General features: G+C 48.4%; 1 protein-coding gene across 2 annotated transcripts in view; it reads left to right on the top strand.

Annotated features, from left to right (window-relative positions):
* The first annotated feature begins 5,114 nt into the window (after window positions 1-5,114).
* Window positions 5,115-12,500, top strand: part of pex5lb (peroxisomal biogenesis factor 5-like b) — a 33,339-nt gene continuing 25,953 nt past the window's right edge. For both annotated transcript variants that reach the window (XM_030403098.1, XM_030403099.1), the window contains exon 1: window positions 5,115-5,463. In XM_030403098.1, the coding sequence (XP_030258958.1) occupies window positions 5,449-5,463 (15 nt within the window). In that variant the 5' untranslated portion in view covers window positions 5,115-5,448. The remainder of the gene's footprint in view (window positions 5,464-12,500) is intronic.

Genomic DNA, 12,500 nt, shown 5'->3' on the forward strand with positions numbered 1-12,500 from the left:
TGTGCTGTTGTTGGTTGCCACAACAATTCATGAAAATTGAAGTTTTTTCAGAAACGTCTTGTGTAGAACATCAAACTAGACAAACATGTCCTCTACTGGAACTTCTTTATAAGCACAATTTTACTCCTCACAACTCACCTTTGTGGGATGATAGATATGTACTGACCAATCGTTAATCATTGTTTTTGGGGACCTGGTCTGATAAAGGAATTTGGGCTGTTTCACATCTATTGGACGATCATGGCAGTTTCCTAACTCATGAGAACCTTTGTGTTAAATATAACTTTCAGTGCTCAACTAAGGAGTACAATAACATAACTAAAGCCATTCCAGTTCCCTTTAAAACAATGACTCAACAACTGGTGATGCATTCAAATGTTCCGGAAATGAGATCACTACGTGTGGAAGAAGTCAGTTTAGGTAGTAAATTATTCTCTAATAAGTTTATTAGAAATATTTTGACTGCACAATACTACCCTTATCAACTGAAAAGAAAATATGTTGTAAGAGATTACAGGAGGCAAGAAAGATAAGGAAACGATATTTATCTTATCCAATCCCTCTTAAAGCAAAAGAGGTCACATTTAAAACACTAAATGATATTTATCCATCAAACCACTTCTTACATGTAGATTTCATTGGGATAATAATTTATGTGGATTTTGCGAGAGTGACATTGAAACGGTGGAACATATTTTCTTTGAATGTGAACATGTTATACAATTCTGGGTATTGTTTCAAAGCTGGTTGTTAAGCAAACAGATTACTCTGCAGCCGTTAAACTGGATGTCATTAAAGTTGGAGTGCGATTAGAGGAGAAGAACTTAGACTTCTTAGTGAACAATTTGATCACGCTTGGAAAACATTTCATTCATAGATGCAAATACCTGAAGGTGAAGCCCCACATCAACGGATGGAAGAATCAACTCAAAATATACAACAAATCCTTGTATGACAAACAAAAATGCCCAGAGACTCTTTTCTTTATTGGACTTATTTACCCTCCTAGAATAAGAGCCTCACATTGTTCTTTTCTTTTCTTTTTTCTTTTCTTTTCATTGGTCCTGCTAGCTGGTTCAACATGTTCAATCTTTGGATCACAATTGTGCAAAAAAAACGTAGACAAACATGTCCGTGCCCTACACGCCATGCTGAGGAAGGAGGACCGGAGACTAGTGCGGCTCGCGGCTTTGACACTAAAATAAATATTTGGGTTTCTGAATATCTTCCACAGAATAACGTTAGCTGCTGCATGACTTCTCTAACTCGGCGATGTCCGAGCAGCCGCCTGTCTCCACGACTCCACTTTCCTTCAGCATCACGCTGTATGTTTAGCTTGATTGACACTCTGGCTGGGCGCTGCTGCCTTCAGAAATATAAACTTGCTGTGTTTCTACAACGGTACTTTCCCTATTGTGTTACTGTGCAGGTAGTTGTATGCTTCTGTGCTTTTGTAACTGTAATTATCCGCCATCAACACCTGCAGAAAATATAAGATAATTAACTATGTTAACGTCGGGCTGATGCTTCATGTCATCTGCCCACTCTGTGAGAACTGTCCTCACAACTTATTAAAACATCTGTACTGTGTATCCACCTCCGATTTTTGTCCATTTTGTCGCTTTCTTTGTGTTAAAAGCCGGTTTTTAGAGCGAGCATGACAGCTACACTAGCATAAACACCAGTGCTGTGTTCCGATATCCATACTTCCTGTACTTACTATACTTAGTTTGAGTACTTAGGGTGTTCCGATATCGATCGCGGCGAAAAGAAGTGTACCTAAAGGACCCGGATGTTGCCCTCATAACGGCAAAAACGTTGAGTGTGCAACGATGTACGCTTTACGCACTCAGCGGCCGCCATCTTGTCTACGTAGCGGAAGAAGCGGAGCCAGGCAGAGGCGCTCAGCTTGAATGGCTACTGAGACGACAGCGCCTGCAGCGGAGCCATACTGCAGGATTGTAGGACTGTAATTGTTAAAACGTAGAGTCCTAGATGTCTTTTGTTCACCGTTCAAAGCGGGATGTTTTGGCGGGGTGACGAGCCGCGGCGGCTGTCAGGATCGTAATTTCCGGTCAGTGCACCACAGAGTTAGATTTGGAACAACACTCACCTGCTGAAATCTGCGTACTTAGTTAGTGTGGATAGTGTACTACGTTTAAGTGTACTCATGGAAGTATGAATATCGGAACACAGCACAAGTTCAACCGGAAGAGCAAAGCCGACTACCGCTATGAACCATGGGTAAACTCCTAGATCCGTTGCGCGCTGTAATGACGTCAGTTACAACCCCTCGTGGGGAGGCTCTCATGTGATTGGCTGTAAAGAAGTGAGACATCTGATTGGCTGCAGACGACCCCCTTGTAGAAAAAACACATTTGTGAGTCGGAGTCGTGCTAGATGAGTCTCAACCATCTGCACATAAATGCAGGGAGGTTTTCAAATTAAAAGCACTGAGACAAATGCACGTTTAACAATTCATATATCAATGTAACAACTTCCAAATATGTTTTAGATGAAAATTGCAAATAACTGACGATTTGTACATTTGTGAATTTTTATTGCACATATTTAAAACAAGAAATATTTGTGTGCTCATCACAAATATGTTTACGAATCTTATTTTTATATGTGAATTTTTTTAACTTATTTATGGATTGAAGCATATTTGTGTGTGCATTGAAAATGCATTTGTGTATTGAGTCATATATATACACAACTCCCCAAATACATTTGTGAGTCCTTTCTGTGTGCGTTTATCCATCATGAGACTGCTCGGGCTCCGGACACCTGTGCCACCTGTCCTCTTCACCCAGCTGGCTTCCTCAGCGTGGACTGCAGGCCTCACAGCCTCACAGCGTCCTGACCCGGACACGGTTCTGTCTGTATTCTAACAACGTGTGCAGGTGTCTCTTACACCCCCTCAGGTGTTTCTCAGGTGATTCATGTGTCAGGAAGTAAGAAAATAAAACTGGTAGCATCCAGGATGACTTTCACAATAAAAGCATACAGTATTGAACAAAAGAATCGAGTTATGTTCTGGAAGCACAAAATAAATATATCATGTTTAATGTGTCTGTGATCAAATAACCTCAGCTGGGAAACAACAACAGAGAACAGACTGCAGAGAGTGGGAACACGGACAGTACCGACACCGCTGTGGTACCGTTCTGGTACCGTGTGGTACTGATGTGGTACTGCTGTGGTACTGATGTGGTACTGTTCTGGTACCGTGTGGTACTGCTCTGGTACTGCTGTGGTACTGCTGTGGTACCCGCTGTGGTACTGTTCTGGTACCGTGTGGTACTGTTCTGGTACCGTGTGGTACTGATGTGGTACCGTGTGGTACTGATGTGGTACTGCTGTGGTACCGTGTGGTACCGATGTGGTACCGATGTGGTACTGCTGTGGTACCGTGTGGTACTGCTGTGGTACTGATGTGGTACTGCTGTGGTACTGCTGTGGTACTGATGTGGTACTGCTGTGGTACTGCTGTGGTACTGATGTGGTACTGCTGTGGTACTGGTGTCGTACCTTGTGGTACTGCTGTAGTACTGCTGTCGTACCTTGTGGTACTGTGTGGTACTGTGTGGTACCGTGTGGTACTGCTGTGGTACTGTGTGGTACTGTGTGGTACCGTGTGGTACTGCTGTGGTACTGATGTGGTACTGTGTGGTACCGTGTGGTACTGCTGTGGTACCTTGTGGTACTGCTGTGGTACTGATGTGGTACTGATGTGGTACTGCTGTGGTACTGGTGTCGTACCTTGTGGTACTGCTGTAGTACTGCTGTGGTACCTTGTGGTACTGTGTGGTACTGTGTGGTACCGTGTGGTACTGTGTGGGTACCTTGTGGTACTGCTGTGGTACTGCTGTGGTACTGCTGTGGTACTGTGTGGTACTGCTGTGGTACTGTGTGGTACTGTGTGGTACCGTGTGGTACTGCTGTGGTACTGTGTGGTACTGTGTGGTACCGTGTGGTACTGCTGTGGTACCTTGTGGTACTGCTGTGGTACTGCTGTGGTACTGCTGTGGTACTGTGTGGTACCGTGTGGTACTGCTGTGGTACTGTGTGGTACTGTGTGGTACCGTGTGGTACTGCTGTGGTACTGGTGTGGTACTGTGGTACTGTGTGGTACTGCTGTGGTACTGCTGTGGTACTGTGTGGTACTGTGTGGTACTGTGTGGTACTGCTGTGGTACCTTGTGGTACTGCTGTGGTACTGCTGTGGTACTGTGTGGTACCGTGTGGTACCGTGTGGTACTGCTGTGGTACTGCTGTGGTACTGCTGTGGTACTGTGTGGTACTGGTGTGGTACTGTGTGGTACTGCTGTGGTACTGCTGTGGTATACTGTGTGGTACTACTGCTTGTGGACTGTGTTGTAACTGGGTGTACTGTGTGGTACTGCTGTGTACCTTGTGGTACTGCTGTGGTACTGCTGTGGTACTGCTGTGGTACTGTGTGGTACCGTGTGGTACTGCTGTGGTACTGCTGTGGTACTGCTGTGGTACTGTGTGGTACTGCTGTGGTACTGCTGTGGTACTGTGTGGTACTGTGTGGTACTGTGTGGTACTGCTGTGGTACTGATGTGGTACTGCTGTGGTACTGCTGTGGTACTGCTGTGGTACTGGTGGTACTGCTGTGGTACCGTGTGGTACTGTGTGGTACTGCTGTGGTACTGATGTGGTACTGTTCTGGTACCGTGTGGTACTGCTGTGGTACTGCTGTGGTACTGTGTGGTACAGTGTGGTACTGCTGTGGTACTGCTGTGGTACCTTGTGGTACTGCTGTGGTACTGATGTGGTAACTGTGTGGTACTGCTGTGGTACTGCTGTGGTACCGTGTGGTACTGGTGTGGTACTGGTGTCGTACCGTGTCAGTTTAACTACAATGACTCAAAGTGTTTTTGTGCACGAATAAAAAGTTAATTTAAGAATTAATTTGGTGAAATATCTCCGACAGAACTTAAATAATAAAGTGCACACTGTGCAGATATTTGACGGACCGGAAGTTAAAACAATTAAAAGGCCTATTTTGTTTTACATCGTTTTCGAAATTGGGCTCTATAACAACCTTTATTGTGAAATCCCTCGCAGGAAGTGTCCGTGTGTGGGTCGGGCCGCCTGACTTCGGAGCCGCTCGGGTCGAGCTCGGCTTTGCTCGGTTTGTTTTCATCCCGCCTCCACCGGAGCGGAGCGAGATGAGAACCGGATCCCGCGGCGTTTGGGTGCTTTGGTGTCGGACAGGCGGGACCGGACGGACCGGGAGCAGCGAGCCGGAGGCAGAGCGGACCTGGAGCCGGAACCGACCCGGATATCAGCGGTGTTTATCGGAGGGCTCAGAGCGGAGAGGCCCCGGAGAGATACCGAGCGGTGCGTCGCAGCGGAGCCGGGCTGTGGTGGACTGCTGGCGGCTGCAGGATCTGATCTGAGCCGCTGACTCAGAGACATGTACCAGGTCCAGGTGAGTCTACCTGCTGGGTCCGCCCGGCACCAGCCTCTTTATCTTTCAAGACAATAATACCGTGACGGGTCAGTGTGACGGGACCGAGCCGATACAGTGATTGATCGTCAGTGATCGATCAGCCTCGACTGACCTGATCACAGATCATCGATATGTGTCAGTTCAGCAGAATTATTCTCAGGATCGATCTGCTGATCGGTTTGATTGGCGCTGTTCGGTCTCTCTGAGGTTCTGTCTGTAGAAATGTCAGATGGTCACATGTTTCAATCTGATCAATATTTATATGCTCAACTCTTCTGATGATAATTTGCTCTATTAATCAATAGTTTGGTCTTTTAGTCAGCAGAGGTCAGAACTGTTCAGCTTCCTTCAGAGTCATCTGAGGTTCTGACCCGCAGCACCGGACTGAGATTGATCCTGTAGTTTGTTCTTCATCCATTGATCGGAGAATCAGAGTAGAAGAAAAATGATTTTTGTTTTGACGAGGCGTGATGAGTTGGTCCTGATCGTCCCTCAGCAGGGTCCAGTCTGTCTGTCACTTCTGACGGTTTCATCCGGGTCACAGACAGAACTGGATCTCAAACACTCAGCAGCCTGTGTTTGGATCGCTCAGCGCCGAGTTTTACAGACATGTCAGTGAACACGGGAGGTGACCAGGTGAACAGCTGTCTAGTGATGTCACTACGTAACAGAGTCCAGGATCCTGTCGTCTTCGTGGCCTGTCTTTCTAAAACCGAGGTGTAATATTCCTCCTTCTCCTAAAGCCGCCTCTGAGGTAGACGTAAACATGTGACGTGACGTGGAGCTTGAAGTTGGGCTGTGAACAGTGACAACGAATTTGTCTTCAAAATAAGAGCTTTACATTGCACCCCATTGGAGTTTAGAACTGGGTTCTTAGCGGGGGGCTTTTAATTTGAAAGTAGCGACCGTTCCTAGCTTGCTGCTCTACAACAACAAGCTAACACAACCAAACAGCTCCAGAGACCGAGGAGACGCTGCATCTCCTGGATCTCAGCAGCTGTCCAGTTGCTCATCTTAATGTCCGCGGATGAAGTGATGGACTGACTGCTGTGATCAGCTGTTTCCTGGTTTTAAAACTCCCCGGCTGTGGGTCGCACAACAGTGCAGGTCATCCACACCTCCGCCCAGCTCACGCAGAGGCCGGCACATTGCCACCTCGTTTTTAGATAGCAGGAGAGGCGGAAATAAGTGTTCCCTCCGAGGAGGAAAATCGGCCGAACAAAACAGACCCCCAGTAAACCGCCCTTCTGTCCGCAGACCGAGCTGCCAAAAGGACGGACAGATTAAAAAACAGCTAGTGTCATTACATCATCCCATGATGCACTGCGGCCCCTAACATTGTGACGAAGTGTCACAACCTCAGGGACACGACTCATTTCCTGTCAGTTTGATCCAGACGATCCGACAACATCTGGAACGTCTAGAAGAGCCGCGCAATTCAGGTATTTTATTTCTGGGTTCTGGACCTGAGGTCAGCCGGGCCAGCTGGCAGAAGTCTGTGGAGTCTGGACCCTGACAGGGGGCGGGTTCAGTCCGGGTGCTAGCTGGTTAGCATGCTAAGTTCAGTAACTGAGACGTCTCTGACACGAGGAGTTTTTATTATTTGTTCATTCTGTTGAAACTGTTTGAATGTTTTACACTGAAACTCACAGTAACATTTGAAAGTGAAGCGTCACTTCCTGCTGCTGAAACACGCTTCCTCTGAGGCTGCTTCATAATAAAGCTTTTACATGTCTAAATGACAGGGGGCTTTTATTGTGAAGGAGTCACCTGAAGTGAAGCTCCTGCAGCAGAAACACAAGGGTTCTGGTTCAGCCGGGTCAGCCACGTCCAGCTCAGAACGGACAGGAAGTCAACAACACAACATCCGGTTAACCTTCACAATAAAACACTCTGTGCTCAAAGCTCTTCCTCTGATCCTTCAGTCGGAGCGCTCGTGTTGTGTTTATAACACGTTCATAGAAACAACCCCAGCTGTCTGGAGGTTCTGCTCCATGCTGGACCCAACCCAGCCGGGTCGTGGTTGGCGGACGAAGGATCAGAACTGTAGCGGAGCTCCACCACGTCCATCGGATCAGTGGAGCTGGGCTGAGTGTGGACGGGTCAGGTGGACGTCTGACGTGTTGCAGCTCACACAGACTGAATGTGACTGAGATGTTCTGGACGTGGTTCTGTCTCCTCGACAGTTGTTATTGAGCCGGATATGAGACTTTTAAAGGAGCAGTCTGCAGTCTTTGAATGAGAAGACAAAGATTATAACTGCTCTCAAAGGTTTTCTTTTTGGTACAGATCAGCTGCGCGCCCACTCCGTGAAAAACTGAAATAAAATGAATATTACAAACACAAATATTATTAGTGCAAAATACAATACAACCACATACCGTGTTCTGTCCAGAACCTTAGGAGTGGTTACCGTCCTTTGTAATGTTGCACTGCTACTCTTCAGTCCGACTCTTCACTGCCTGAAGCTTCCAGCTGAACTCACACTCTTTCTCTCTAACTGGTAATTGAGCATGTGAACGCAGCGCTGCTCACTCAGTCCTGTTCACAGGCTGGCCAGTAGGTGTCACCACAAACAAATCAACAATATACATTTTCAAAATACCATTTACAATATAAAATGGAAACAAAAACAAAGGCAATAAAGACATTTAGATCTGTCAGAGAACATTTTCTGCGACAGCTACAAAGATCTTCAGTGACCGCACCGCCTGGTTCCCACAGACGGACCGCTGCTGTACGCAGTCACACTGCCGTCGTTCAAAAGATTTGACTTTTGCGGTGGATTTGGAGAAACTGTATGACGGTGTGCTAGCTTAGCTAACAGGCCGCTAACTAGCTCATGTTCCTCCTGACGTGAAACAGACAAATTCAGCGTGTCACCTGCAGCTACACAGGTAGCTTTCTCTCCAGGCGTCAGAGGTGCACGTCCCTGCGTCGGACACCAGAGGCACTGACCTGTCACACCTGTCACACCTGTCTCACCTGTCACACCTGTCAAACTTGTCACGCCTGTCACGCCTGTCACACCTGTCACACCTGTCAAACCTGTCACGCCTGTCACGCCTGTCACACCTGTCACACCTGTCACACCTGTCAAACCTGTCACGCCTGTCACGCCTGTCACACCTGTCACGCCTGTCACGCCTGTCACACCTGTCTCACCTGTCTCACCTGTCACACCTGTCACACCTGTCACACCTGTCAAACCTGTCACACCTGTCTCACCTGTCTCACCTGTCACACCTGTCACACCTGTCACACCTGTCAAACCTGTCACGCCTGTCACGCCTGTCACACCTGTCACACCTGTCTCACCTGTCACACCTGTCACACCTGTCACACCTGTCTCACCTGTCTCACCTGTCACACCTGTCTCGCCTGTCACGCCTGTCACGCCTGTCACGCCTGTCACGCCTGTCTCGCCTGTCACGCCTGTCACGCCTGTCTCACCTGTCTCACCTGTCACCCCTGTCTCGCCTGTCACGCCTGTCACGCCTGTCTCGCCTGTCACGCCTGTCTCGCCTGTCACGCCTGTCTCGCCTGTCACGCCTGTCACGCCTGTCTCGCCTGTCTCGCCTGTCACGCCTGTCACGCCTGTCACGCCTGTCACGCCTGTCTCGCCTGTCACGCCTGTCACGCCTGTCACACCTGTCTCGCCTGTCACGCCTGTCACGCCTGTCTCGCCTGTCTCGCCTGTCACGCCTGTCACGCCTGTCTCGCCTGTCACGCCTGTCACGCCTGTCACGCCTGTCACGCCTGTCACACCTGTCACACCTGTCACGCCTGTCACACCTGTCACGTACATACACAACACAGATTCATCCTGTTTTCACTTTGGTAACATGTGGCGGACCCTGCCACCTTTCTAGCTTCAAACAGTAGCCGTCCTCACGGTCCTTTCAGTGTGGGGATCCTGGACCAATCATCCTCAGTGTGTTGTTGTAGTTTCTGTTGTCACGGTGACGGTCAGCCTCCATCCCCACAGTGACAGAGTCAGACCGGTCCAGTTTACTGATGGACACCTGGGAGACATGTTGGAAACACACAGACGTCATCATCATGACATCATCATGACATCATCATGACGTCACCGTCACGCCTCTTTAGAAGCCGCAGTGGCGTGAATGTGGCGTCTCTGTGATGTGAGAACAGCGTGTTGTTTGTGTTATCACCTCTTTAATGTTGTGAATATTAAACCTCCAGTATAAAACTGCAGACTGCTCCTTTAACTGTTGTTAGTCCTGATGTGTGTGTCAGTGCAGTCCAGCTCTGACACTGAGGAATGTTTAGTTGTGTTCTTTATGGTGAGAGCTGATGGTACCGTCTCAGATCCATCAGAACCCTGAACTGATCCAGAATGGTGTCACAGCGGACTGTAACTTTGTGGTGACATCATGTGGTGAAGACGATGGTGCTCACAGAGCTGAATAGCTCAGCTGTTGTGTTTATCTGGACTTTAAAATGTAAAGCTCCATGTGGTCAGGGCCGGGTCAGTTCTGCTGAACAGAACTGTGTCTGCAGCAGAGCGACTTGTTTACTTTAAAGATCCGCCATGTTTCCTGAACGTGACTCAGAGCTGCGAGGCGGGTCAGAAACGTGTCGACAGAAAACTTTTCTGAACCTTTTAGTTCTGTTTGACGTTCTGATCGTTCAGACGTGACGTCACGGAGACGAACAACCGCGGATCAATACATTTATTGACAATCACATAATACATGATACAGATAAGAAGGAAACATGATCGAACTGACACCTGCTCAGGTGTTCTGGTTATTTTGTCCAGAGTTGAAACGCAGCTGATTGGACGTTTGAAGGGAAACAGAAGACTTTGATCTGTAGCAGCAGAGTGCACATGAAACACACACACACACACACACACACACACACACACACACACACACACAGAAGAAGCTCAGAGATCACAAACTGATGTGAACAGATCATATTTATTTATTTATATATATTTAGATGTATTTATATGTTTCTATTATATTCTCGGCCTCGGCGTGCGGCTGCATGCTAACGCTGTTAGCTCAGCAGCTACAGAGAAGATTCCATCTTGAGGGAGGTGTAAATGACTTCAGCTACGTCAGCTGTTGGACTGTGACTCTGCTCAGCAGACGATCGCTGCAGTTTTCAGCTGAACTGTTCCACAGTGAGACGTGGTGACAGTGTGAGGTCACACAGCAGCTTCCTGTCTCTCTGATGGATGGACAGAGGTGGTGTTTCTGCTGGGGTCATGACATCACTTCCTGTCCGGCCTCTGGTCTCATTTAGCTTCACGGTCACCGTCTCCTCCATCAGAAGCCGGACGTTAACGTACGAGCGATTGAAAGGATTTGTATCATTCAACAGTTTTTACATTTTCTCAAAGTCAGCAGAAAAAAAACAAGTGAGTCTGAATGAAGTTTAGAAAGATGAAGATCAGATGGACCGTGTGACCGGGACCACGTGGTGACCAGAACCTGAGAACGCCGCGATGACCCGCAGTCGCCTCCGACAGCAGCTGTCAGTTACACAACAGACGAGTGAAAGATTCATGAAGCAGCTCAGAGTGACCACGACTGTCTGTCTGCTGTCTGTCTGCTGTCTGTCCGTCTGACTGTCTGTCTGTCTGTCTGACTGTCTGTCTGCTGTCTGACTGTCTGTCTGACTGTCTGCCTGACTGTCTGTCTGTCTGACTGTCTGCCTGTCTGACTGTCTGTCTGTCTGTCTGACTGTCTGTCTGTCTGACTGTCTGTCTGTCTGTCTGTCTGTCTGTCTGTCTGACTGACTGTCTGTCTGTCTGACTGTCTGTCTGACTGACTGTCTGTCTGACTGACTGCCTGACTGTCTGTCTGTCTGACTGTCTGACTGTCTGACTGTCTGTCTGTCTGTCTGACTGACTGTCTGTCTGTCTGTCTGTCTGTCTGTCTGACTGACTGTCTGTCTGACTGACTGCCTGACTGTCTGTCTGACTGACTGTCTGTCTGACTGACTGCCTGACTGTCTGTCTGTCTGACTGTCTGACTGTCTGACTGTCTGTCTGTCTGTCTGACTGTCTGTCTGTCTGACTGTCTGTCTGTCTGTCTGTCTGTCTGTCTGTCTGTCTGACTGACTGTCTGTCTGACTGTCTGACTGACTGTCTGTCTGACTGTCTGCTGTCTGACTGACTGTCTGACTGGCTGTCTGACTGACTGTCTGTCTGCTGTCTGTCTGTCTGCTGTCTGACTGTCTGTCTGTCTGTCTGTCTGTCTGTCTGACTGACTGTCTGTCTGTCTGTCTGTCTGACTGTCTGCTGTCTGTCTGTCTGACTGTCTGACTGACTGTCTGTCTGACTGACTGTCTGTCTGCCTGGCTGTCTGTCTGTCTGCCTGCTGTCTGACTGACTGTCTGACTGTCTGTCTGACTGACTGTCTGACTGTCTGTCTGACTGACTGACTGTCTGACTGACTGTCTGACTGACTGTCTGTCTGCTGTCTGTCTGTCTGCTGTCTGACTGTCTGTCTGTCTGTCTGTCTGACTGACTGTCTGTCTGTCTGTCTGTCTGTCTGTCTGACTGTCTGACTGACTGTCTGTCTGACTGTCTGTCTGTCTGCCTGCTGTCTGACTGACTGTCTGTCTGCCTGCTGACTGACTGACTGTCTGTCTGTCTGTCTGTCTGACTGTCTGTCTGCTGTCTGTCTGACTGACTGACTGTCTGTCTGCCTGACTGTCTGTCTGCTGTCTGTCTGTCTGACTGACTGTCTGTCTGCTGTCTGTCTGACTGACTGACTGTCTGTCTGACTGACTGACTGTCTGTCTGCTGTCTGTCTGTCTGCTGTCTGACTGACTGACTGTCTGTCTGTCTGACTGTCTGTCTGCTGTCTGACTGACTGACTGTCTGTCTGTCTGCTGTCTGACTGACTGACTGTCTGTCTGTCTGACTGTCTGTCTGACTGTCTGTCTGCTGTCTGTCTGACTGTCTGACTGTCTGTCTGACTGACTGTCTGACTGACTGACTGTCTGTCTGTCTGACTGTCTGTCTGACTGAC

Source organism: Sparus aurata, chromosome 21 (genome assembly GCF_900880675.1).
Source record: "Sparus aurata chromosome 21, fSpaAur1.1, whole genome shotgun sequence".
Classification (NCBI taxonomy): Eukaryota; Metazoa; Chordata; class Actinopteri; order Spariformes; family Sparidae; genus Sparus; species Sparus aurata.